Source organism: Zootoca vivipara, chromosome 5 (assembly GCF_965207765.1).
Source record: "Zootoca vivipara chromosome 5, rZooViv2.hap1.1, whole genome shotgun sequence".
In the NCBI taxonomy this organism is placed as follows: domain Eukaryota; kingdom Metazoa; phylum Chordata; class Lepidosauria; order Squamata; family Lacertidae; genus Zootoca; species Zootoca vivipara.
In genome coordinates, this window is record NC_142588.1 from 71,876,084 (window position 1) to 71,903,639 (window position 27,556).

At 45.7% G+C, this 27,556-nt stretch overlaps 1 protein-coding gene across 4 annotated transcripts; it reads right to left on the reverse strand.

Moving 5' to 3' along the window:
• Positions 1–26,743, reverse strand: LOC118093696 (phospholipid scramblase 1). Of its 4 annotated transcripts, XM_088669102.1 has the most exons (10): positions 26,648–26,743; positions 17,446–17,478; positions 13,845–13,955; positions 10,908–11,026; positions 10,162–10,204; positions 8,345–8,571; positions 7,382–7,543; positions 5,712–5,873; positions 2,215–2,301; positions 24–332 (listed from the first exon to the last, which is right to left on the reverse strand). In XM_088669102.1, exons 2-9 carry the CDS (start codon positions 17,456–17,458, stop codon positions 2,254–2,256), a joined length of 885 nt encoding a protein of 294 aa, XP_088525228.1. In that variant the 5' UTR covers positions 17,459–17,478; positions 26,648–26,743; the 3' UTR covers positions 24–332; positions 2,215–2,253. The 4 variants fall into 4 exon arrangements, with proteins under 4 accessions (XP_060130476.2, XP_088525228.1, XP_060130477.2 ...); XM_060274493.2 differs by lacking the exon at positions 2,215–2,301 and having other exon boundaries at positions 1–332; XM_060274494.2 differs by lacking the exon at positions 24–332 and having other exon boundaries at positions 1,784–2,301.
• Between the last annotated feature and the right edge of the window lie 813 nt (positions 26,744–27,556).

Below are 27,556 nucleotides of genomic sequence, written 5' to 3' on the forward strand. Positions count from 1 at the left end.
CGGGCCTTAGTTTGGGGACCCTTTTATAGGGTATGAAGAATACAGCGATACTTGCAAATTACCAAAATATTTTCATTTTCACATTGCAAAATTGGCCTGAACTAACGTCGATGTCCCCCATGATGCAATCCAGCACCATGGTGTATCCCATGATGCAATCCAGCACCATGATGTATCCCATGATGCAATCCAGCGCCATGATGTATCCCATGATGCACTCCAGCACCATGGTGTATCCCATGATGCACTCCAGCACCATGATGTATCCCATGATGCACCCCACCACGTCTTCGGCGGTTTCTGTTTCCCGTACGTTCAAAAAACATGAAATCCTAAGTAGTAGAAAAAAGAACTGTCAATTATATGAACTCTGGACTCAAATCCATAATTTACTTTATATTTTACAACAGCTATCCCAACCTTATTTAAATGGACCTACTGGAGAAAACATGTCAAGGAAGAATAAGGAACATGTAACCCTCCAGATGTGGCTGAGCTACAAATCCCATGAGCCCCAGACAGTACATCTAATGCTCAAGCATGATGGGCGTTCTAGTTCAACAACATCTGGAAAGTCACACCTTTCCCATCTCTGCACTGAAGTATGGCTCACTGAACCCACTGCAGTGTAACGTGTGTGCAAGACATGGGCACAGGCAACAATATGTCCAGCTTGTTTTTATTTTGCTTTAAATTCAAGGACTTGCATCCAGTAGCAGCACATAGGTCTGGTTCCTTTGTATCTTGAAAGCAACTCCCTGAAGCTGTAAGCAATTTATCATTTGAGGGTTGAGGAAATGTTTCCATGCTTGGAAGTTCGTACTTTAGGGGTGGATGCTTCTTCACTGTTGCTTTTAGACCTAACATGCTAACTCAGGGATAGCTCAGTCGGTAGAGCATGAGACTCTTCATCTCAGGGTTGTGGGTTCAAGCCCCACTTTGGGCAAAATATTCCTGCATTGCAGCATGTTAGATAATCCTCATGGTCACGTACATCTCTGCAATTCTATGATACTAGGTCAGGCATTTAAAAAATGCAAATACAAACTGAAAATTGTGCTATGCCCATTATCCTGTGCAAATTTGCATTGGGTCATTTAAAATAAAAATAAAAATCTGGAATATTTTTTAACAGACATCACTAGGCATGACTGCCCATCTTTTCTGGCACTCCAGTTACAGTACTGACCATTCAGTACTCATCAGACATAATGCCTCAGAGTGAGATCATGTGGCTGTGGTGGTTGCTGGAAACCGCAGCGTGGCAGAGGGCTTGAATCGTGCTTGGTGGTTTCCCACAGGCATTCAGGTTGGCCACTGTGAGAACAGGACTGTGGACTTGATGGGTCATTGGTGGGCTGTTCTTATGCTCTCAGCACAGTCATAAAATCTCCACCCCCCACCGTTCAGCTCCAAGGACCTTCTGGCGGTTCCCTCACTGCGAGAAATGATGCTGCCACGGAACCAGGCAGAGGGCCTTCTCAGTAGTGGCGCCCACCCTGTAGAACGCCCTCCCATCAGATGTCAAGGAAATAAGCAACTATCTGACTTTTAGAAGACATCTGAAAACAACCCTGTTTAGGGAGGTTTTTGTCGGGTCAGCTGGGGGCAAGAACAATCCCCAGGCATAATGCAGAAATGAATCCAGCCTGTCTCTCCCATCAGCGTGCAGCTCTAGGGAATTCTGACAGCCCTTTCCCGACAATTTATTACGACTCGTGTCTTGGAGACACTGAGTACATATTCAGAGTCCAGCAGAGATAAAATGCAGACGGAGCCAGGCTGAGGTTGTGTACTAAAAGCTACTTTATTAAGCGTAAGGCAGAACAAAAGAAAACATGTCTCCTCTCGCTGAGAGAAGTCCGAAGAAGAAGAAAACAAACGGAAACAGAATACAGCAAACATCTGCTCCCGTGATTCCACAGTGAGAGGAATAGAAACCTAACAGTTTTTAATGTTTGATGTTTTATCGTGTTTTTAATATACTGTTGGGAGCCACCCAGAGTGGCTGGGGAAACCTAGCCAGATGGGTGGGTTATAAATTATTTTAAAAAAAATATTACTACTACGGTACTACTTTAAATGCAAAACAAAATTTAAAACTAAAATCCCTTTTGCAAGTTGGATTGGTAACTTGTTTTAGTACAGTTATGGGAGAACACAATTTTGGATATTCACACTCATATTCTCATTGCAAAATTGGCCTGAACTAACGTCGATGTATCCCATGATGCACCCCAGCATGATGATGTATCAGTGTCGACGGTTTCTGTTTCCCGCACGTTCAAAAAACATGAAATCCTACGTTGTAGAAAAAAGAACTATCAATTATATGAACTCTGGACTCAAATCCATAATTTACTTTATATTTTACAACAGCTATCCCAAACTTATTTAAATGGAACTACTGGAGAAAACATGTCAAGCAAGAATAAGGAACGTAACCCTCTAGATGCACTGGCTCTCGGTGGAGTACAGGATCAGGTTTAAGGTGCTGGTTTTGACCTTTAAAGCCCTATGCCGCCTAGGACCCTCGTACCTACGGGACCGCCTCTCCTGGTATGCCCTGTGGAGGACCTTAAGGTCCACAAATAACAACATTCTGGAGATTCCGAGCCATAAGGTGGTTAGATTGGTCTCAACTAGGGCCAGGGCCTTTTCAGTACTGGCCCCAACTTGGTGGAACACTCTCTCACAGGAGACCAGGGCCCTGCGGGATTTGTCATCTTTCCGCAGGGCCTGCAAAACAGAGCTGTTCCGCCTGGCCTTTGAGCTGGATTCAGTCTGACCCCTATGTTTCCCTCCCTCATGGTTTTGATTTATGGACTACTTAAAATGAGGCCGCATTTTAAATTTTAATATTGTGTTTTAATCTGTATTTTAATTAATCGTTTTCTTTTCTTTTATGTCTTATTGTAATTTTATTGGTGTTAGCCACCCTGAGCCCGGTTTTGACTGGGGAGGGCGGGGTATAAATAAATTATTATTATTATTATTATTATTATTATTATTATTATTATTATTATAGATGTGGCTGAGCTACAAATCCCATGAGCCCCAGCCAGTACATCTAATGCTCAAGGATGATGGGCATTCTAGTTCAACAACATCTGGAAAGTCACACCTTTTCCATCCCTGCACTAAAGTATGGCTCACTGAACCCACTGCATGGTAACGTGTGTGCAAGACTTGGGCACAGGCAACAATATGTCCAGCTTGTTTTTATTTTGCTTTAAATTCAAGGACTTGCATCCAGTAGCAGCACATGTCCCTAGGTCTGGTTCCTTTGTATCTTGAATGGGCTGTTCTTATGCTCTCAGCACAGTCATAAAATCCATTAATCATGTAAGAAGGATAAAGTGATCTGGCAACATAACTATGGTTCTGCCACAGCTGCAGTGGCTGAGCCCAGTTCAAAGTAAAGGTAAAGGTAAAGGGTCCAGTCATGTCCGACTCTGGGGTTGCGGCGCTCATCTCGCTCTAAAGGCCAAGGGAGCCGGCGTTTGTCCGCAGACAGCTTCCGGGTCATGTGGCCAGCATGACAAAGCTGCTTCTGGCGAACCAGAGCAGCGCACGGAAACGGCGTTTACCTTCCCGCCAGAGCGGTCCCTATTTATCTACTTGCACTTTGATGTGCTTTCGAACTGCTAGGTGGGCAGGAGCTGGGACCGAGCAACGGGAGCTCACCCCGTTGCAGGGATTCAAACCGCCGACCTTCTGATCAGCAAGCCCTAGGCTCTGTGGTTTAACCCACAGCGCCACCTGGGTCCCAGTTCAAAGTATTGACCTATAAAGCCCTATATGGCTTGAGGCCCAAATACATGATACAGCATCTCTCCCAGCACGGAGCTACCTGGACCCTACATTCATCCCCCAAGGGCTCTTTTCCAAATATGGAAGGCTCTGCACAGTGAGGGTGGCCTCAACATATTTTCAAAGCCGGGTTAATACTTGCCCATGGCATTTGGTGGATTCTGATGGGTTTCCATAACCCATAGCAGTTTTTATAATAATAAGCGGTTTATCAAATTCTTTAGGAGTAAGTAAAAAAACTAAACTAAAATATACAGCTGGTGTTTTTATAGTTGCCATTGCTGGTTTGTTAAGTGTATTGATAATTGGTATACTTTTAACTCTATATTTTTGCATTGCCTGGAACTGTATTAAAGGACAAATAAATAAAACAACCGTAGTAATGCTATTCTGCTTTCTTTCCACATATATCTACAGCTCTGGATTCAATGCATGTTTTGACCAGTTATCTTCCAGTAATAGCAGCTGGCAATGTGACCTCATGTACAGCTTAAGCTACCTCAGAATAAGCAATGAATTTTGCTGCTACGACTGAGCTGCAATTGCTTGCAAGAAGCCACCTTCCTCCTCACATCATTATCCTATTAGTACCAGCCTCTCTGTCTTCTGTCAGAAATATATTACCATTTAGTGCATGCCCTTGGTATAATACCCACGGAACTGGCAGGTATGGAGAAGCGCATTTATGAATAAGTATGGATTGCAAAAGAATTCTAGAGCAAAGAAGCTTTCTTTTACTTGTAATTCATACAAAAAAACTGAATTTTGATGACTGAAAGAATCCTTTCTGCCATTTGTATTGTTGGAGAAGAAACGGTTCTGGACAGAAATTTTAGGAGTTGAAACCACCGTAGCTGGGAGAAAGAATGGTGGGTGGTTCTCTTCCCTTGAGAATCACAAAGCTTTGCAATAATAGTCTGCCTGCCTGCCTGCCCTTCATAAATGCCCTTGTCACTTTCTCCTGAAGATTTCAATTTTTAGTATACACTAGAAGAACTAATTCCTGTGTTGCTGGCTAAAGAAAATATGGTCTGGCCTCCAAAGGAAGAAGAATGAAAAACTTGATATTGTCGAAATCATTTGATTTCAATAAAGAGGTTGTAGCTGAAACGGCCCACTGTCTCAGCAACATCCAAGCGGAAATGGAATGTCTATATTATCCATTTTCTCAACTTCCTCTTTTTCAGCGCACTTTCTACTTTGCCCACTTATGCTGCATTCTCCATCCATCCAATATTATCTCCTTTTCTTCTCTGCTGTGAAGTACAGTTTATAAGAAGGGTCTGCTGGATCAGGCCCATGACCCATCTACTCCAGCATCCTGTTCTCACAGTGGCCAGCCAGATGCCCGTGAGAAACCAGCAAGCAAGATTCAAGCACAAGAGCACTTTTCCCTCCCATGGTTTTCAGCAACTGGTATTCAGAATCATTGCTGCCTCTAATGGCAGAGGCACAGGATAGCCACCATGGCTAATAGGCATCAATAGCCCTCTCCTCCATTATAAGTTTGCTTATAAGGTTGAATCATAGAATCATAGAGTTGGAAGAGACCACATGGGCCATCCAGTCCAACCCCCTGCCAAGCAGGAAACACCTTAGACTGCGGTCTAAGACGGTAGCTTTTCCATTTTAAATGAATTAAACCATTAGTGTAAAGGAAATAATTTACTACACTCCTAACACCAAACAAATTGGATTCTTGATTGGTATTAGGAATTTAGTAAATCATTTCCTTTATGTTGACAGTTTCCTCCTGTTGCACGTGGCCCTGGGCATCCAATTGTGAGGAGGAGCTGTGTAACATTAAAATAAAGGCCCTCATGCCAGTTCCCTTGAACCACTGCTCCAGTGCAATAGACCTTAATATCATACTGTGGAGTCTGAGGTATAAGGCTTACCATGAGCATGCAGGCCCCCATGGTGATTGCTTTCATTTTGATATCAAGGTCCATGGGGAACTGGACATCAAAGATGCTAGCGTCTGTGGCAGCCTCTCTTGCCAGGCCTGTCCACTGCCTATTAATTGTTCCGACTGTAGACTTCCCATCCAGTGTCTTCACCTGGTTTTTAATATGAATAGAAAAAACATTTATCTGCAAGGTGGTTTTTGTTTTCATTTAACTACATTTATAGAGTGCATTCAATAAAATAAGCGCACAGTACAACATAAAGCACACAAATAAGGCACAGTACTAATAATTAAAATTATGAAATGGTCCTAAGTATAGATAGTTCATCATCAGACATACTGTACACCTGAAGGAGCATCTCTACCCCCATCATTCAGCCCGGACAGAGATCCAGCTCCGAGAGCCTTTTGGCAGTTCCCTTATTGCGAGAACTGAAGCTCCAGGGAACCAGGCAGAGGACCTTCTCTGCAGTGGCACTCAGGAAGCTTGTAATATCTGACGTTTCATTGTATTTTTATATTCTGTTGGAATATTCTGTTATATTCCCCTAGAGTGGCTGGGGCAACCCAGTCAGATGGGCGGGGTACAAAAAATTTGTTGTTGCTGCTGCTGCTGCTGGGAAAGTCTGCACGAAACCCTGGAGAGTCAGTCCAGACATTACTAAGCCAAATGGACCCATGTTCCCACTCAATATAAGACAGTTTCCTATGTTCCTGTGTACAGGTTTTTGCTCAACCTTATGTTGTGCGCACCTTATGCAGTGGCGCTGTGGGTTAAACCACAGAGCCTAGGGCTTGCCGATCAGAAGGCTGGCGATGGGACGGGGTGAGTTCCCGTTGCTCGGTCCCTGCTCCTGCCTACCTAGCAGTTCAAAAGCATGTCAAAGTGCAAGTAGATAAATAGGTACCACTCCGGCAGGAAGGTAAACGGCATTTTCGTGCGCTGCTCTGGTTCACCAGAAGCTGGCCACACGACCCAGAAGCTGTGCGCCGGCTCCCTCAGCCAATAAAGCGAGATGAGTACCGCAACCCCAGAGTCATCCGCGACTGGACCTTTACCTTTTTATGTTGTGCTTGCAGGGGTTCAGCAGTCTGATGCTTCTAAGTGGCTATAGCATTTATTGTTCTTGCTTTAGGATTGCCCCCTAAACCACATATTCCTTCCACCCACAGGCCTGCCTCAACCCAGGCCTGGTGCAGGACCCGATGCAAGGTGCCCCCAATATAGCACACTTTCCAGACTGGAACAAAGCAGAGTATGGGGATGCAAGGAAGCAGCCAATTCTGCTCCGTACTGTGTACAGTATGTCACTATCAGCGCTTTCCCCATTCCCATACAGTTTGGCTTCCACTAAAACCGACCCAGGTCATCTTGCTCTCCTGCGGTAATCAAAATTAACATACAGTAATTAATTATTAAACATTTGCTTTTATGATTTCCATTCCTGACCTTCAACAAAAACGTGAACTGCAGCAATGCCCGCTACTGCTTTGGACAGAATTATCCAACATCCCTAGCCCTGAGACGCTAACACCTGCTCCTATGAGTCAATTCAATGCCCCAGTAATGAATGCAATTAGCGTTCTGATACAATACACCTCAATAACAATGATCTGGCAGGGAAACCTAGGAATTTAGCTTTTTAAGGATTGACTTACCTCGAAATGAATATCCTGCCAACAGTGGCATGGCACACATGGCCCAGTCATTGTAAGTACTTTTTCTCTGGCCTCGTTTTGGAGAACAAATTTAGGGAGAAAGGGATGCCACTTCTGTTTAACATAGCCAATGATTGTGCCTAGTGGGGCCTGAACTTCAAGCTTCAAAGGAAAAACAGCACAGTAAGAACAGGACCTTACACTTTTGTCTAGTGCAGACATACACAAATAAGAATATGCAGGTTTATAACCCAAGCTGGAGTATGCCCAGGATAAAAAGACATGGAAAGATAGGTTAACCAAAGGTATAGTGTGTCCTCACATACATGGCATGTATTTTCTTGGGGAAAGAGATGTGAAGGTATATGCTGGCCTAAATGGGTACAGTCATACCTTGACTTCCGAAGGTTTCGACTTCCGAAGTCGATAACCCCCGGAAGTCCTTTCACCCTGTGCGCCCGGCACGCGCACCCGGCACATGCGCAGAAGCGCGAAATCGCGCTTCGCACATGTGCCGTAGCAGCGCTTCGACATCCGAAAACCTCGACTTACTAAGATGGCCATGGAACAGATCGTCTTTGTAAGTCGAGGTACCACTGTATTTGCAGGGACATAAGCCTGAAGATGTCTAAAATAAAACACATACTCTTGCTAATGGTAGAGAGAGATCCACCTAAGGTTGTTAATGTGGCTTCAGAAAAAAAGAAAGGTCCCTGTCTTCCCTGTCTATATAAGGGAAAGTTTCATAATTCAAATGAATTTAGAAGAATCTCTGCAGTTAAAAATATGAACTGAAATGATGGGAGCCACCTGAAAAGAGCCACAAAGAAATCTTGAGAATTAACAAAACTTATGTGAAGATGCATAAGTAGGTATCCCTAAAGACCATCATCTTGAAAGTTGGAAACAGTAATTTGAGGAAGACAATCAGAAGCTGGGCTCGTAGGATAGGTGCAGGTTTACCTCTTGCAAGCAGCATATACAAGGGCAGCAGCAAATGGAACACTGGAAATCTCTTGACAGCTGCATGATCGGCTGGCATGCACTGTCATAGAACTTAATGGTGAAGGAGCGTAAGGGCCCATAACAATTCAGGTTGAAGTCGTCATTTTCCTCAGCTGCAAAATACACCATCTGCCCTGCAGAGTTTTTGATTTCATATCTGTTGCAAGTTTCAAGGCCGCTTATCACTGAAAAGGAAGCAACATCAGTTGGAGTGCTTAGTTGATCCAAATGCTTGTCATGAACATTATGAACAAAAATTGGAGCCATCAACTTCAGCCTCAAATCTACAGCACTAAAGCCTTAGAAGAACATTCAGCTCCTTGCCTGTCTAGTAAAATAAGACAACGCTGGCTTATTGTCCGAACCAGTTGAGCAAGCACCACAGTGAGGCTGCCGGGCCTCACCACATGTGACATTAAGGACATCGTGAGCAAACAGGTGTTTGCAAATGTTAAGATACTAGGTTCAGAGGGGATGGTTAAAGATTTCAGCAGGCGGGGATGTTTAAACCTGCCTCTCCAGCTATAGTTTCCACCAAATCTACCACCTTCATGGAAAGTAATTAGCATTGGAGGAAAGTTCCTCTTGGTGCCAATGAGAACTTTCCCACCAATGTTAACTGCTGCAGGGTGGGGCACCAATTGAAGTGGGTGTAGAGCAGGCATGTCTAACAGGTAGATCGTGATCTATTGGTAGATTGTAGGGTGTTCCTGGTAGATCCTGGTAGATCTCCGCCCCCCCCCAGTGATCTCTCCCTTCCTAAAAAAAAAGCTCAACAACTTTGGTCCATCCAATGACAATGGATAGATCACTGCCATTTTTTTATACTGTGAGTAGATCGCAGTCTCTTGGGAGTTGGACGTCCCTGGCCTAGAGAAAGGATCAAGCCTCCAGTCCACACATGTTGCAGTCTAGGTAACAACCTGGTACTTAATATTTTAAAGGCACAATGTGATTGCTCATCTTGTCATTAACATTACATGCAGTCATGTTTCAAGAAGGGAAAATCAGTTTGTATAAATAAGGGAAGAAAAGGAAAAGAATGCTCTCACTTGGATTCTTAGCCTTTTTCGCACAATACATTTTTTTTTTTACTACTACTACTACTTGGGGACCCAGGTGGCGCTGTGGGTTAAACCACTGAGCCTAGGGCTTGCTGATCAGAAGGTCAGCGGTTTGAATCCCTGTGACAGGGCGAGCTCCCGTTGCTTGGTCCCAGCTCCTGCCAACCTAGCAGTTCGAAAGCACATCAAAATGCAAGTAGATAAATAGGAACCGCTACAGCGGGAAGGTAAACGGCGTTTCCATGTGCTGCTCTGGTTTGCCAGAAGTGGCTTTGTCATGCTGGCCACATGACCCGGAAGCTGTACACCGGCTCCCTCGGCCAATAATGCGAGATGAGCGCGCAACCCCAGAGTCGGTCACGACTGGACCTAATGGTCAGGGGTCCCTTTACCTTTACTACTACTACTACTATTTATTATTATTTCTGATATTTGGGTCAGCTGGCTAATTTTCTTTTACAAGCGTACTCTTTTACCCCATCCCATTTTTGCTACTTCCCCAATTTGTTTTATTCTGAGTTGTTGTTGTTTATCACACACCACCTCTAGTACAGGAAAGGTGGCTAATCCATAGCTTCAGTAATAGATATAAATTAATTTGCCACTCATGAGAACGTCTTGGATTTTTTTTTATTAAAAAAAGCACAGTCATCAATTTGAAAATCACTCTCAATGCTCAATTAGAGTTTAAGAAAGACAGCAAGATCATACTTTCCATGAGCTCAATCTGCTGTTGTATTGATAGGTGATCAAGCTGTTGCAAAGATAAAAGGCAAAAGACAAGAGCATGCATGTTAAAACAGAAATGCATTACAAAATTATTACATAGGTGCAATTATTTAATGTAACGCTGTGCATTTTGGTCATTTACACTGCCACCATTTTAGTTTTCTGCACACTGGTTAGAGGTATTTATATCCACTCTTGATATTCATCTGTCTCGAGAGACAATGGAGTGTGCCTCTAGGGGTGAAGCCAAACTTCTGCATTAGCCAGCTCCTCCTCAATGAGGAAGGCAAAGCAATGCTGCTCCTTTCGAATGGTATGAAAGGGCAGAAAACGGCTAATTATTCTTTTTTATCATTTATTGTATTTTTATTGCCATGGTGGGTGTCTGCAGAGAGTGGGGGAGGGAGATGGTAGGCAGCTGTCCATCAGGAGAATGTTATTTTGAAAGTTTGGGTGGTTGAAGAGAAGAGAAGAGAAGAGAAGAGAAGAGAAGGGAAGGGAAGGGAAGGGAAGGGAAGGGAAGGGAAGGGAAGGGAAGGGAAGGGAAGGGAAGGGAAGGGAAGGGAAGGGAAGGGAAGGGAACACCACAGCTGGTTCTTGTGCATGGCTTCCCAATTATGATTGCCAGGATCAAGGCAGGGTTTACCCTGGCAACTGTGGCAACCATATTTGTGGAGACTGTTGTGCTTGGTAAATGATGAGACATAGAGATAAATGGAGGGAGATACCTGGCTTAAATATTCCAATCCTGGGGGGCATTTTGGAATAGCAGGAGGTGGCAGCATCCAAACCACAGGCACATTAGGCGGATACTGAACCTGGAGAGCACTGTAAGTTGCTGGTGGACCTAGGAAATTTGAAGAAAGTTATCCAGGAGTGTTTTGAAAGATCAAAACCTAATTAAAACATTATTTTACCCTCTAGAATTCCTGAAGACTCTAAAGCTGAAATCCGAACTCCCATTTACCTGGGAGGTAGACCCACTGAATTCAATAGGACTTGCTTCCAAGTAGACATAGCCAGGTTATTTAAGCAATAACTGAAAGCAAACTGAGCAGCTTCAGAAGGATTCATGGTTGTATTGTATGTTTCAACAACAACAACAACAACAACAACAACAACAACCCTTCGCTTTCACCCATCGGTAAGAGCCCATGAAGGCATTCAATAAAGAAGATTCCACCTAAACATTAGGAAGAACTTCCTGACAGTAAGAGCTGTTCGGCAGTGGAATTTGCTACCAAGGAGTGTGGTGGAGTCTCTTTCTTTGGAGGTCTTTAAGCGGAGGCTTGGCGGCCATATGTCAGGAATGCTTTGATGGTGTTTCCTGCTTGGCAGGGGGTTGGACTGGATGGCCCTTGTGGTCTCTTCCAACTCTAGGATTCTATTATTCTAATAAGGTGGAAGGGTCACTTTCAGTTTCCATACTCTCTATGCCTTCAGACTACAGCCTTGCTGTATTTAATCATGGATTCATTTCATGGTGGCAAATCATTTTGGATAATTTCACAAATGTGATTTATACCTATTCAGTGTTAATTCTCCATTACGGTATGTTCCAATTAAATTCTGCAATAATCTCAATTAAGATTGCAAGCCTCTCCCCCTTTTTTCCTGAAGCCAGCTATGTTACAGGAAATAAAATACATTTCAAATGCAAGGTTTCACAAATGCAAGGTTTCATGAACTTTTCATCAATGGCTGAAAAATCCACTAGAGGGCGCACAGAGTATTCACCATACACACAGCAGTGTAAAATGAAAAATCAAAACACTGTACAGTGGTACCTCTACTTACGAATTTAATGCATTCCGAACGCACATTCGTAAGTCGAAAAAATGTGTAAGTCGAATCCCATAGGAATGCATTGGTAGAAAAAATTCGTAAGTAGAAGCAACCCTATCTAAAAATTCGTAAGTAGAAATAATCCTATCTAAACCACATCCAAGATGGCGGACGGAGCTCCATTCATAAGTAGAAACATTCGTAAGTAGAGTTATTTGTAAGTAGAGGTACCACTGTACTACTTTATACAAACACTTTCCACCACCTCATTGTTGATAGATGTGATGGAGGCCTGTAAGGCATATGGGGATGATGCGCTCTCCAGTTTCAATTCACCTGAATTCCAGTTCAAAACATAATTTAATTTCAAGCAAAAATCACACCTGTTTCTTTGCCGCCCACTTCTCCCTGCTCACGTTGGGAGGAAGCAAGCTATGATGTGTGCAAGCCAAGAACAAACTTTGGCTACAAATTGTTCTTTGTTAACGGCAAAACAAACCACAATCCCCTCCATGGACACAGCACTAAACCAAGGTTCATGGTCTGCTTCTCCCAGCGGTGACACTTCCATCATCCACAGTGGGTGTGATTTCACTCTCACACAGTAAACCAAGGTTTTGTGTTGTTGTTTTTTTGGCTTACTGTGTGATGTGTTGCTGCAACAACTCCAGTATGTTAACATTGTACTACAAAATTCTGAACAGATAACAGCAACTGAGTCGTGATTAAGGATAGCAAACAGACTTTCAAATCCCCAGGGAGCCAATCAGGGACATCTTTACCATTGGGCGTAGTGGCGCGGTGAGCCAGGGTGCCAAGCAGTGGAGGGCACCAGGCGGAGAGTCCGGCTAGGGGAGAGTGGGGAGGTAAGCAAAGTGGAGCGGGGGCTTGGTGCCAAGCTCTGTGCATAATAAACGTGACTCCACCACCGCTCCCCCTGTCCATTCTACCTCGAAGGATCCCCGCGCTCGAGGCTACACGCTGCAACTGCTGCCTCCAGCGCCCCTCCCTCCTTCCCCTGCTTCTCAACCACCTTGCACGGAGCCTGCCTCCTCCCACTGCCCCCACCACCTCTGCACTCTTTCACACAAACCGTGTTTCCTTCCCCTGCCCGATTCCCTCCCAGTCACGCTCTCTCCTCCCCCCCCTTTTCTCCCCAAGCAAGGACGGTGAGACTGCAGCTGAGTGAGCGCACTTCTCTGCTGTGGTGACGTGGACAGCCCAGCTTGCTTTGCCTGTTCCTGCCTGGACGAGACCCCTGCCTGCCTCCCGTGCCGCCCCCATTGTGCCCGGCTGCCCAGCCTCACACCATGATCCCGCCGTGGGAGCCGATGCCCGGCCACACATGAGCAGCACGGGGCAGCAGCGCAAGGGCGGGAGTAGCCTTTCCTAAAAAAGATCAACAACTTTGGAGCCCCCCCCTTAAATAAAGGTCAACTCTGGGAAATGCGGGGGGGGGATCTTTGCACCATGGCACCAGATATGCTGAAGACGGCACTGAAGCCAGTAAGCTCAAGTGATCACATCAGGCCAGTCACTTTTTCTTAGCCTAACTTATTGTTGTTTTTGGGGGGAGGAATATGGGAAGGAGGTGGATCTTGGATGAAAGGCAGGATATAAATGTAATAAATGAAGATTTAAATGAGTAGTCATACAGCCACATTCTGAATATTTTACCTATCTAAACCAGCGTTTCCCAACCTTGGGTCTCTAGCTGTTTTTGGACTACAACTCCCATCATCCCTAGCTAGCAACACCAGTGGTCAAGGATGGTGGGAAATGTAGTCCGAAAACAGCTAGAGACCAAAGGTTGGGAAACATTGATCTAAACATCATTTTGTAAGCAAAGTAAGAAAGCCTGCATAGACCCAGCTGCTTACCTGGGACAGCAGGTCCAGGTGCATTCTGAGGATATCCATATTGGGCTTGGCCAGGTGGATATCCTGGTCCTGAATATTGTGGAGGTGGTGGGGAAGGCTCAGGTTCCTTTGCTGGAAGAAGAGAAAGATAGTCAGGTATATGCTGCATTACACTTGTGCCCTGCATCTTCATTATCCATACCCACACCCTGTGCATGTGAAACATCTTGAAGCCTGTTAATGTTTTTTGGAGGTGGGTTATTGGTTTGTTTTTGTTTTAATTATGCATTTTGTGTTCTCTATTGTGTATTTTTTGTTATTGTTGTTGTGAAGTGCCCTGAGATCTGTGGAGGAAGGGCGGCACAAAAATTTCATGAAAATAAACACCCCTTCTCTACATAAGTGCCTGGAAACTTCCATTTCACTGTATCTGAAGAAGTGTGCATGCACACGAAAGCTCATACCAAAATAAAAACTTAGTTGGTCTTTAAGGTGCTACTGAAGGAATTTTTTTATTTAAATAAATACATGAGAGAGATGAGGACAAAAGATTATGGGTCAAAATTCATTTGCCAATCACTGGGGATTCTTAAACCCCTATTTTAGCCTTTTTAGAAATGCTAATTTGTTGCAATATTTATATTAAAATGTGTTAGGCTTACCATTTCTCAAAACATTTATAAATGTTTAAAAACATTTTATAAAATTATTTCTTAAAAATATTAATAAACACAGCTGGTTGGAGAGAGAGAGAGAGAGAGAGAGAGAGAAACATAGGCTGTGAGGTCAAGAGGGATGCAAAATGTCAAAAGTTGTCAATATGCAAATTCTGAGTTTCATTTCCTTTGAATGTTTTCATAATCTAGAGTGGTTGGCTGCTCAGGCCCCCTTGGATAGCCAGCCTGCATTTTATCAAGAAGCAATTCTTTTTGAGGGTTGTCATATCAATAAATCTAATTTTCAAAGTCTCTCTGGCTAAAGGCTTGCAATCAATCAGCCCTTTGGGTTGCACAGAGGGTCAGCTGCTAAGCCTGTGCATGCCAAACAGGCTATACTGTAAAGGGTAAAGGGACCCCTGACCATTCGGTCCAGTCGTGGGGTTGCAGTGCTCATCTCGCTTTACTGGCCGAGGGAGCCGCTGTTTGTCTGCAGACAGGTCATGTGGCCAGCATGACTAAGCCGCTTCTGGCGAACCAGAGCAGCGCATAGAAATGCCGTTTACCTTCCCACCGGAGTGGTACCTATTTATCTACTTGCACTGCAAGCTTTCGAACTGCTAGGTGGGCAGAAGCAGTGACCAAGCAATGGGAGCTCACCCCATCAAGGGGATTCGAACCGTCGACCACCTGACTGGCAAGACCTAGGCTCAGTAGTTTAACCCACAGCGCCACCCGCGTCCCTGCCATAGTAAAACTGTAGGGATGAGCAAATATATCATTTTTAGTTTCTCTCATTTGTTCGTGTTTTTTTTTAATCTCAGTTTGCACTTTTTTTTAAGTGCTGAGAAAAGAAAATCTCTACGAATTCCTCCTACTATACTATACACATTTCAGGTGCAATTTCCCCCAATGTTCCAAGACAATTTTAACTATTTGTTTATTTAAGCAAAATGCACACCACTTAAATATACTTGTGTCTTAAGTGGTTTACAAAGAAAACTGCTTTGAGGCTGGTTTTATTTGACCATCAAGTGGTGGATTAATTCTGTTAATAATTAAATAAATAATTAAATAAATAAATTTATATGTTACTGTTAAAACTGTAAAAAAACAACAACAACTTTCTGATGGAATAAAAGTCTTCAGTATGTGCTGGAAATTCAGTTAAGAGGGGAGCCTGCCTGAACTCAACTAGTTTATAAAATTAGGCCCACAATATTGAATGAACAGCTCCTGGTGGGTTAAGAGCTGGACAACGGAGCCATGAGAGACCAACCCCTAACAATGACTCCCCAAAGACCTCAGTGATCAGGCAGGATTAGAAGAGTTTAGGCAGCCCTTGAAGTATTCTGAGCCCAAATTGTCAAGTACTTTGCAAATTTATAAAACAACCATGAACCATGAGAGCTCTACCTCTGTTTCAAATCAGAACCAGTGAAGGTGGTGAAGGTTCTGTGTGAGTGTCTAGAAGTACTTAGAGGATGGATGGCGGCTAAGGGATTGAGGATGAATCCTGACAAGTCAGAAGTACTGTTTTGGGGGGACAGGGGGGGTGGGGGTGGGGGACTCCCTGGTCCTGAATGGGGTAACTATGCCCCTGAAGGACAAGGTGTGCAGTCTGGGAGTCTGCAAGGTGTGCAGTCTGGGAGTCATTTTTGACTCACCATGGAGGTGCAGGTCAATTCTGTGTCCAGGGCAGCTGTCCAACAGCTCCATCTGGTAAGCAGGCTGAGACCCTACCTGCCTGCAGACTGTCTTGCCAGTGTGGTGCATGCTCTGGTTATCTCCCACTTGGACTACTGCAACGCGCTCTACGTGGGGCTACCTTTGAAGATGACCCGGAAACTACAACTAATCCAGAATGCGGCAGCTAGACTAGTGACTGGGAGCGGCCGCCGAGACCACAAAACACCGGTCTTGAAAGACCTACATTGGCTCCCAGTACATCTCTGAGCACAAGTCAAAGTGTTGGTGCTCACCTTTAAAGCCCTAAACAGCCTCAGCCCAGTACACCTGAAGGAGCGTCTCCACCTCCATCGTTCAGCCCAGACTCGGAGGTCCAGCTCTGAGGGCCTTCTGGAGGTTCCCTCACTGTGAGAAGCAAAGTTACAGGGAACCAGGCAGAGGGCCTTCTTGCTAGTGGCGCTTGCCCTGTGGAACACCCTCCCATCAGATGTCAAAGAAATAAACAACTATCTGACTTTTAGAAGACATCTGAAGGCAGCCCTGTTTAGGGAAGTTTTTAACGACTGATGTTTTAATGTATTTTTAATCTTTTGTTGGAAGCTGCCCAGAGTGGCTAGGGAAGCCCAGCCAGATGGGTGGCATATAAATAATAATACATTACTATTATTATTATTATTATTATTATTATTATTATTATTATTATTATTACCACCAGGTTCATTAGTCAGTGCAGACTTTTCAGTACTGGATTTATGTGCTGGCAATACATAGACTGTCCCACCAACAGCCTAGCTGCAGCTTTTGCATCAGCTGCAGCCTCCTGTTTTCTTAATATAATGCATTTTTGTATGGTTTCCCCCCCCTTACTAATATACATATTTTAACCCACACTTTACTCTAGTTAATATACATATTTTACACATTACTCAGCTGGATAATTGTATTGCAAAATTCAGATAAGTGTGAATTTCAAACGTTTGCTGTATTTTGGTTTTAATGTTATTTCAGGAAGTGAGAATTCTGTAACTTTGCCTTCAAATGTAAACTGAATCAAATGTCTCTCCCAACTCTATCTAGCAGAAGAGATTCCTGCTTCTGTAGCATTTCCGTCTTGCTCTTAAATCGGAAACTTGAGCAACCTCCTACATCAGACTGGAAATAAGAGCAGAAGCAGAAGCAGAGAGGCATTCATGCAAGCAAAACCAAGGAATGTGCATATTCCAAGCTCGAAAGCAAATAAGTCACACACATGAACTGCTTTTTGTTGTTTTACTCACTTGGCATTTCCATGATTTTGCATACAATCCTGTCTGAAAAAAATAATATATTGATTTTACAGTATGATCATTTCTCTCCACTTCAGTTTGCTCTTTGGGGTGATTGACAAAAACAAATGTTACATCTGACCAGCTGTTATGAAAAGATAACCTAGTCCATGTTTGTTTTCAAGGCACCCTTGCGGAGACATGAAATATACAGCTATGGATGCTACAATCCTAAACACACTCACTATGAAGCAAGTCCCATTGAACTTGCTTCTCTGAATATATATGTACTGGATTGCACTGTACAAAACTGCAGGCAGAATTCCATTTTGGTTCCAGGTTTCTTGGTTCCAAATCATAGATTTCCACAGAAAAAAAACCTGCCTGTTCCTAGGTTTGTTTAGTTGTATTCGGAATCCTACAGCAGAACAGAAACTTCTTCTGTGCAACCACTGTTTGCAGTGTTAAAGTTCTTTTACACAATAGGCCACTCGGAAGGGTTATTCTTACACATACATAAGGTGTCCTATGTCTGGAGCAGGAATGAAGAATCTGTGGCCTCTGGATATTGTTGGACTCCAACTCTAATTGTCTATTGGCAATGTTGGCTGCAGGGTTTGGAACTACAAACAAGTAATTGAGATCCAATATTTCTGTGTGAGCCAGGCATAGGCAAACTCGGCCCTCCAGATGTTTTGGGACTACAACTCCCATCATCCCTAGCTAACAGGACCAGTGGTCAGGGATGGTGGGAATTGTAGTCCCCAAACATCTGGAGGGCCGAGTTTGCCTATGCCTGGCTGTGAGAAATAGGCACAAATATCTACACACTCCTTGTTTTCCAACCATATTCATCTGCTATTGTGACCAGACCCAGAAATAAAGAGGTGATGGGTTGAAATAGAGCCACATTTTATTAACCAAAACTTTGAGCAAGCTCAACCTTGCTCATTTCAAGTGGCATGACAAAGCCTGGGCCTTATGGCAAGTAGGGAGGCCTTTGTGCCCCACACCCTCCCAGGGCCCCACAATTCCAGGCAGGTGTGCAGGTGAGGCTCAAGAATGTTCCAGATCCAAGCTAAGGGCTCCACAACCTATATTAGCTGGCCTCCAGAAACACCCTTCACCTCTAAAGGTGCCTAAGGGTGTTCCCACTGTTCAACCTGCAACCTTGGTTTATGGAGGCATTTGGTGCCTAGCTTAAATGTTTGAGTTTCTAACACTGCCTGTTCCCTTATCTAACCTCAACCTTTCCCACAGCTTCCTGCTGATAATGTGACCCACATAAAGCATGCAACCAAATCAACCTGTTAGCTGCACCCGTAAATCACAACATCCCCTGAATACAGTATGGAATCGGGGGGGGGGGGGGAATCCCACCCAGCCGGCAAAAAAATCCCACCCAGCCGGCAAAAAAATCCCACCCAGCTTGGACAATTTGCAGCCAGACAAAAAAACCACAAAAACGCTAATTAAACAAGGCGCAGCTGGAAATCCCATACCGGAGCAGATCAGCTGGGACGGTGTGGGGAAAAGGCCAAAGGTACCAAAAAGAGGCACACAGCCAAGGACGGTAAAGTCTATGGCATGGGTGTGGTGCAGAAGTACACCGGGCAACCTTGTTTTGCAACTTTCTACGCTGCAATCTTTTATATGCCTGTTGTCTTTGTCCATGGAGTTTTCTTGGCAGGGATACTGAAGTGGCTTGCCAGTTCCTTGGAACCAGAGACCAAATAGCAAACATGCGCTGGATTATGGAGAAAGCTAGAGAGTTCCAGAAAAACGTCTACTTCTGCTTCATTGACTATGCAAAAGCCTTTGACTGTGTCGACCACAGCAAACTATGGCAAGAGATGGTTGGACAGTGTTCTCGAAGCTACGAACGTGAGTTTGACCAAACTGCGGGAGGCAGTGCAAGACAGGAGTGCCTGGCGTGCTATGGTCCATGGGGTCACGAAGAGTCAGACACGACTAAACGACTAAACAACAACAGCAAGATGCAATCTTACAAGGCTGGGTAATATAGACCACCTACCATTCACCCCCAGTGGGAAGTGCTTTTCAGGCAGTATATATTTCCTCCTGTTCCATCCACCCCACTTGTTTCATTCTGAGCATGGTCACAGTTATTTCTGCAGCTGCCCACACATGCCTTATATAACCAAGATGGCGACAGGAGTAGCAGCATGGGCGTACCCAGGATCAAAACTAGGGGAGGCAGGCAAGCCACAGGGCCCGACCACGCCCCTCAGCCACCCGATTGGCTGGCTGGCGATGACGTAGCCGGGATCCCCCAGGAGGCGTGGCCTACGTCCACGCCCCCCGGAGGGTGAGCATCCCGGCTGGGGCGGCGGAAGGCGGAGCCTCGACGGGGCGGCAGGGCCCACCGGAGCAAGCACAAGGAAGGCAGGACTAACCGCGGGACGCAGCTGGGGCCAGAGCCATCCACCTCCCAGGCCACAAACAGGTTCATGGGCAGCAGGCCTCCCGGCGGCGCCACACTGCCCGGGGGGCTGCCCGGATGCCCGCGCGCTTCGGCCACCATCGCTGGGTCCTGGTGGAGGGGACGGGGCGAGCTGCTCGCCTTCTCCGGCCGTGATGGCCCTTCAGCTCTTGCAGCCTCTCGGCACCGGCACAGCCGGCGCGGACCTTCACCCAGGACGCGCGTGACCGGCCGCGGGGGGAGGGGCGCTGGGAGGGTGACGCCACAAGAGAGGCCCCCCCGTGTCCTGCCCCTCCGAGACGGGAGGGAGGCGGATGGTGGCGCTTGTTCCGCCACAGTGCCAGAGGAGCAGCGGGACTGCTGCTGCTGTGTAAAAAAAACAGCAGCTGGGGTTTTTTTGTGCCAAGCTGTTTTACACCTCCCCCCCCTTTTTGGCTTCTAGGGGGGCAGCTGCCCCCTCCTGCCCCCCTGGCTACGCCCATGAGTAGCAGCCTCATTAGAGCTTCCCCGCACTAATCTATGTTTTTAACTAGCCTATAGGCATTCCCTGGATTTTAAGTCCGGTTTTTAGCCTATTAGTTTATTGTTTTATTACTCTTTTTATTACTCTCCTATTGTTTTAAGTTTGTTTTATGGCTTTTCATGGCTCAATTCAACCAGTGCAACGAGGAACACTAAGGGGGATAGATAACAGCCCTACTGATGAAGTACAGTTCTCATCTGTTGACAAAATAAACAGACTTCCCTCGACCGATAGTACTCTGCTAATTGCCAGAATGCCTGCCAGAAGGCGAAAACGAGGTACCAAGAACCAGAATACAGTGGTACCTCGGTTTACAACCACAACTGTAATTGTGTTCTGGAAGTCTGTTCATAAACTGAAGCGTACTTAAACTGAAGTGAACTTTCCCATTGAAAGCAATGGAAAGTGGATTAATCTGTTCCAGACGATGAAAAACACCCCTTAAAGCAGCAAGGCATTGGAGCGCTTCCATGGCTGCGTCCCAGTCGCGGATGCTCCGATGCCTCCGTGGACGCCTCCATAGGCCTCGGAAACCTCGGGTTACTTACTTCTGGGTTTCGATTGTTCGTAAACCGAAAGTTCGTAACCCGAGGTGTTCATAAACCGAGGTTCCATTGTAGTATAATTGGGACTCACAATTCCTCTAAAACAAGGAATCGGTGGAAAGCCAAGACCGTCTTCCTCAGCTCAGAAACAGAGCAAACTGAGCAAACCAAGGAAACTGAGAAAGCAGAACAAACAGTGAGTAACAATTCCCATCACCCCCCCCCACCCTCTGAATATACATAAGGGTCTGGTTACTTCTGTTTCAGTGTATCTGAAGAAGTGTGCATGCACACGAAAGTTCATACCAAAATAAAAACTTAGTTGGTCTTTAAGGTGCTACTGAAGGAATATTTTATTTTGTTTCGACTCAGACCAACACGACTACCTACCTGTAACTAAAATGCCCCTTAAGGAGGATGGAAACCATTTGACCCCTCTCCTCCCAGAAAAAGCTAATTCGCCCAGGAGAGCAAGAGCAGGAGCGGGAGGGGCCTCTCCCAGTCCTAACGCTAACCCACCCATGTCTTTAGAACAAGACATTAGAGGAGCCTGCTTTCATCTGATCCCTGATAGGCATCCCTATCAAGAGATTTGCATGATGTCTGCAGAAACTACCGTATGGTTCTGGTTCTCCTAAGACTGAATGAAATCCTCACCAAAACAGTTAACATCGATAAACAATTGGACACCAATTCTTCCCCTTTAAATGCCCAAAGGCTTAAAAGGAGGATAAGAAATGACTATGTTAACAACTCACCTACTCGAACTACAGTTGAAGTGAGGTCCTGTCTAGTCTTGCAAATGAACCAGTTAATGCTTGAGATTCACCAATACGACCATAGGTCGATGAACCACAAATTACTACATCCTTGTCTCAGCTCCTGAATTGCCATTATCGAAATGTAGATCTAGAAAATTTCCACTTCCTGCCTACCATGGGAAATATCACATGCCTATTTATGACCTTCAGATCATCAGCCCTCCCATCTCGACTCATGGAGATAAAGGATACTCTATGGTGGTCCTACTCTCTCTGCCCAGTGAGGGTATTTAAGGATGATACAAGGAGGCAACTGATCCCTTGCATAGAGTCAAAGCTAATGTGGACAAGGGAAGTTAAGTTTAATACTAAAAATATTAACTGCCCAAAGGAAGAAAAGAATTCTGTAAGTCCAGAACTACAAGACCTGAAGAAGAGACTATTGAGCATAAAGACTGAGATTTCTGCCCAAAATATAAGGACAGCAGAACCCTAAGGGGACAACCAAATCTAAACACAAATCTGATACATAGCTGTGAGGCATTTGAGAGCTTTTTTGCGGAGAAAGTCCTGCTGCTCCGCCGTGACCTTCCCAATTTGGATACAGTAATGGGACTGGAGGCCCCTCGACTGTCTTTAGGTCCAGTGATGGACCATTTTGACTGGATACTACCCGCTGATGTGGACAGATTCCTCCGAGCCAGTAGACCCACCACTTGCCTCCTCGACCCATGCCCGTCTTGGCTGATTAGAGTGTGTCCAGATGTTGAAATCATCAATTTGTCCCTTGGCACGGGGACATTCCCAGAGGAGCTGAAGGAAGCAGTGGTGTGTCTGCTTTTAAAGAAAACTTTATTAGATCCTTAAAGGTAAAAGGTAAAGGGACCCCTGACCATTAGGTCCAGTCGTGACCGACTCTGGGGTTGCGCGCTCATCTCGCATTATTGGCCGAGGGAGCCGGCGTATAGCTTCCAGGTCATGTGGCCAGCATGACAAAGCCGCTTCTGGCAAACCAGAGCAGCACATGGAAACGCCGTTTACCTTCCTGCTGTAGCGGTTCCTATTTATCTACTTGCATTTTGACATGCTTTCGAACTGCTAGGTTGGCAGGAGCTGGGACCAAGCAACAGGAGCTCACCCCGTCTCAGGGATTCGAACCGCCGACCTTCTGATCAGCAAGCCCTAGGCTCAGTGGTTTAACCACAGCGCCACCTGGGTCCCTTAGATCTATCTAATATCCTTAGATCTATCTAATTACCACCCAGTTTTGAATCTTCCTTTTCTGGGTAAGGTAATTGAGAGAGCAGTTGCTAATAGCTTGGTAGGTTTCTGGAGGAAACATCGGCTCTAGATCCATTTCAGTCCGATTTCCGTCCTGGTTTCGGGACCGAGACTGCTCTGGTTGCCCTACAGATGATTTCCAAAGACAACTGGACTGAGGCGGGTCGGGACTGCTGATTCTTTTAGATCTGTCAGCAGCCTTTGACATGGTTGATTATGATCTGTTGGCCTTGCCGACGTGGGGAGTCAGGGCACAGCCCGACAATGGCTGCACTCCTTCATCTCTGGCCGGGGACAGAGGGTGGCGCTAGGGAGGGAGATGTCATTGTGTCTCTCCTTGGTGTGTGGAGTGCCGCAGGGCACAATTCTTTCCCCGATGCTTTTCAACAACTTTATGTGCCCCCTCGCCCAGATTGTTTGGAGATTTGGGCTGGGTTGTCACCAATATACTGATGACACTCTATCTGTTGATGCACAGCCACCCCGACTCGGCCCCAGACACGCTGACCAGATGCTTGGAGGCTGTGGCTAGATGGCTTCGAGGGAGCCGACTGAAATTACATCCTTTGAAGACAGAGGTCCTCTGGCTGGGTCGGGATGGTATAGGATTGGGGGACCAACTCCCTTCTCTTGCGGGGGCTCAATTAGTGCCAGTGCCTTCTGTTAAGAGTTTGGGTGTAATCCTTGACGCCTCCCTTTCCATGGAGGCGAAGGTTGCAGCAACAGTCAAGGTGACATTTTTCCATCTTCGCCGTATCAAGAAGTTGGTCCCCTATCTTTCCTGCCCCAACCTGGCCACAGTGATCCATGTGACGGTCACCTCCAGGCTTGACTACTGTAACTCGCTCTATGCGGGGCTGCCTTTGAAATGTCCCAGAAACTCCAGCGGGTGCAGAATGCTGCAGCGAGACTCCTCACGGGGACCTTGCCATGAGAGCATATTCATCCAGTGCTTTACCAGCTGCACAGGCTCCTGGTGGAGTATCGGGTCAGGTTTAAGGTGCTGGTTTTGACCTTTAAAGCCCTATGTGGCCTAGAACACTCGTACTTACGGGACCGCCTCTCCTGGTATGTCCCGCAGAGGACCCTAAGGTCCAAGAATTATAACAGCTTAAGGGTCCCGGGCCCTAAAGAAGCCAGATTATCCTCCACCAGGGCCAGGGCCGTTTCAGTGATGGCACCGACCTGGTGGAATGCTCTGTCCCATGAAACTAGGGCCCTGTAGGACTTGATCTCCTTCCGCAGGGCCTGTAAGACAGAGTTATTCCGCCTGGCCTTCAATTTAGCCCGATCCTTCATTCCTTTTTCCCTTCCCTTTTTCTATGAAGAAACCCTTCTGGGTCTCCACATTTAAATTCTTCCCTGGTCTCCTTGCTGGCCTTAGCAGGACTAACTTTCCCAGTTAGCCCTGGCGATGCTATACTTATGTTGTATTTTATGCTGTTTTTAAGTCGTTTTTAATCAATGTTTTATATTTGTTGTTAGCCGCCCTGAGCCCAGTTTCTAAACCAGGAAGGGCAGGGTATAAAACTTTATTTATTTATTTATTTATTTATTTATTTATTTATTTATTATTATTATTATTAATTATCAAAATGGCTGGGAACATTTGGGTTTTTTGCAAGTTTTTTTTAAAAAAGTTGATATACAGGTTTTCCAATATACCAACTTCCATAAAACTGCATATAAAACAAAACAAAAACCATGTGTGTGCTGCACCTAGGCCCACCAGCAGTTGACTAAGGAGCACCTCACCAATGGAAGCAGAGGGTGTGGCAACAGATGGCACCCTGAGAAATGTCATCCCACACAGGAGGGTTGGGGTAGTGGCACACAAGCACTCCAGTATGTCCACAGTTGGGAAAATACATCCCCCCCCCTTAATGCATTAACCACGGATTGGGAAAATCTTGATTAAATGTGGGGGGAAAGTGCAGGACATTTGGATGAGGACAATGTCACATTGCCGGCACACACGCAAAACCCCCACATAGATATGGGATGTATCAAATCCGCTTTAAATTGTCATGTGTACACCACCTGGGAGAAAAGCAATAGCTGGGGCTTTTTGAGCAAAGGGCTGGGAATGGAAAAGTTAAATAGCCCTCTCCTCCCTACAATTTGCAGTGGCTTCACCTGATCACAGCACAGGGAGAATCAAAGGGGCAGAACATCAGGTATAGTTTCAGGAAATCTCTGCCTTCCCTGAAGTTGATGTGTTGCTTCCAGGCAACTTGTTCATGGAGTTTTCTTTTTGATCTTGTTTTCACAGAGAGACCAGTTAATTATAGTGTATTTTAATATGGGGGGGGGGAGAGGATGGGAGATGATGTTGCATCAAGCAAATGTCATCCCACCACTTTCAGAGCATTTCCCCATCACTTACCACAAACAAAATGAAACATTATTTTAAGAGTTTGTGCTTTTTTTTTTTTTTTTTTTGCAAAAGAGCTCCAAATCAGCACCAGTTGTGTAGCTTAATTTGCTAGCACGGCTACAGGAACATAGAAGTTGCCTTGCAATGAGTCAGTGCGTTGGTCTATATACGGTAGCACAGTACTGTCTACATCAGTGGTGGCCAAACTTGGGCACCCAGCTGTTTTGGGACGGGACTACATTTCCCATCATCCCTGACCACTAGTCCTGTTAGCTAGGGATGATGGGAGTTGTAGTCCCAAAACAGCTGGAGGCTCTCCAAGGTTCCAGGCAGGGTTCTCTCCCAGCTGTACCTGGAGATGCTGGAGATTGAACCTGAGAACTTCTGCATGCAGTGCAGGTGCTCTGCAACTGAGCATCAGTTCCTCCCACATGGAATCCCTAACTGGACCGAATCCCATTCAGAAATAATAATTATCTGGATGCATTCTTGGATTCCCCACTAGGGAGCTGCTTTTGTCAGCATGCCATGGAAAAACAGGAACTGGATTCCAGGGTCGGGAAACTTTGGCTCTGCAAGGGGTTGTTGACATCCAACTCCTATCATGATTAGCCAAGCTGAGTGAGGCTGATGGGAGTTGTAGTTCAACAACATCTGGAGAGTCAAGGGTTATGAGTATGTAATCCACCAATTCACATTAGTTAGTAAACGTTTAACGTTCTAATTAACTGTATGATTTTTTAAAAAACAAAAACACCACCACAGCGTTATAATTCAGAATTCACACCTTGTTGGAGACAGCCAGGATTGATATCTAGGAAGGCTGGATAAGCACAGAATCGTGGAGCTGGAACCCAACGGGTCATCTAGTCCAACCCCCTGCAATGCTGGAGTCAACATCTAATATTCAACAGCTTCGTTTTTCCTGGCATGGATATACAATACTAATGGGGAAGTTTCACCGATGGTGTTGGTCCTGTCTCTGGCAATTGCCATCTATTGGAAACCTATTTCGCGTTTTCTGTTTACATCCCCTCAGCCTGCCCTTACTTAACGGGGCGTCGAAGGAAAGAGGTTGATGCCCCGCACTCCGCGCCGCCTAACCGGGGCCCCGGGCGGAGACCTCTTAACGCGCCTAGTGTGCAAGTTTGAAAACTCCAAACAAACTCACGAGGAGCTACTAATTCGAAGTAAACACCCTTAGGGGTTGCTTTGCAAAAGTCTTCACTCGCCCTCTCCTCCGGTGCCCATATTTGCTTTCTACCCCGAAGTGAAAGTGAATACCTTGGCGGTGGGTCTCTATTCGTTGCTTCTCCACGCGCAGCAGGCTCAGAATACCCACCGCCGAGGGACGTCTCTTTAGAGACCCGCCCTTGCAATGCAGTGCAGGGGGACGAAGGAGGGGCTGGGAAGGAGAGAGAATAGAGCCTGCAGAGGGAGGGGTGTGCAAGAGTCAAAACAAAAGTGGGCTGGAGGCGGAGCTGGACGCAGCAAGCGGAAGCCAAGGCTGACGTTTGTTGGCTGAGACTGCCCTCTTTATAACGCTCCCTCGACAAAGCGCATTTACATCCAGTTGTAGGAGCGGTGCAGTCCGCCTCCATATTAGAGGGTCAGGAGATTAGCGTTGCCAGGACGTCCAAAAGCTGGCTGTCGCGGCTCGGGGGGAAAGAACTCTGCGCGCGCACAGGAGTCTGTCCATTTTTATTACTCCTCACCATGTTCAAGGGCTGATCCTTAGGATCGAAAGCGGGTGCTTCGGAGCTGTGCGCCTGCAACCTTTGCCCTACTAAGCGAAGAGCGTCACGCTGCCAAAGTGGCAGAGGAAAACAGATGGGCTTCTTCCAAAGTAGCAAATGTGTTTATACGGATAAGCGAAGCAAAACGTCGGAATACCTTTTTTCTACAACCCTGACTGCAGAACTTTGAAATTAGTACTATTACTACTTTTTGTGCGTGCGTCAACAGTTGTCACCTCCAGTGCATTTTGGCGCTTACGTTTACTGGGTTTCCCAGTGTATTCTGGTGCTGGAATGCGGAGTTTGAAATAATGGCAACTAGACAGAATCCCCAGCTCCAGAGGCACCTGAATATTTTTTGCTAGAAAGCCAAGTGGAAGAGACATATTGGGTTCATGCCCTTAGGCTTGCCTAAAGAAACAGGATGTTGGATTCTGTCTGGTCCAGCAGAACTCTT

What these genes read in the sequence shown, in the direction of transcription:
- LOC118093696 (XM_060274493.2), bottom strand. An exon ending in GATTGGAATATTTAAGCCAG is followed by an intron (nt 10,205 to 10,907) that starts GTATCTCCCTCC and finishes TCTTTGCAACAG; the next exon opens with CTTGATCACCTATCAATACA. An exon ending in GGCAGGATATTCATTTCGAG is followed by an intron (nt 5,874 to 7,381) that starts GTAAGTCAATCC and finishes ATTAAAAACCAG; the next exon opens with GTGAAGACACTGGATGGGAA.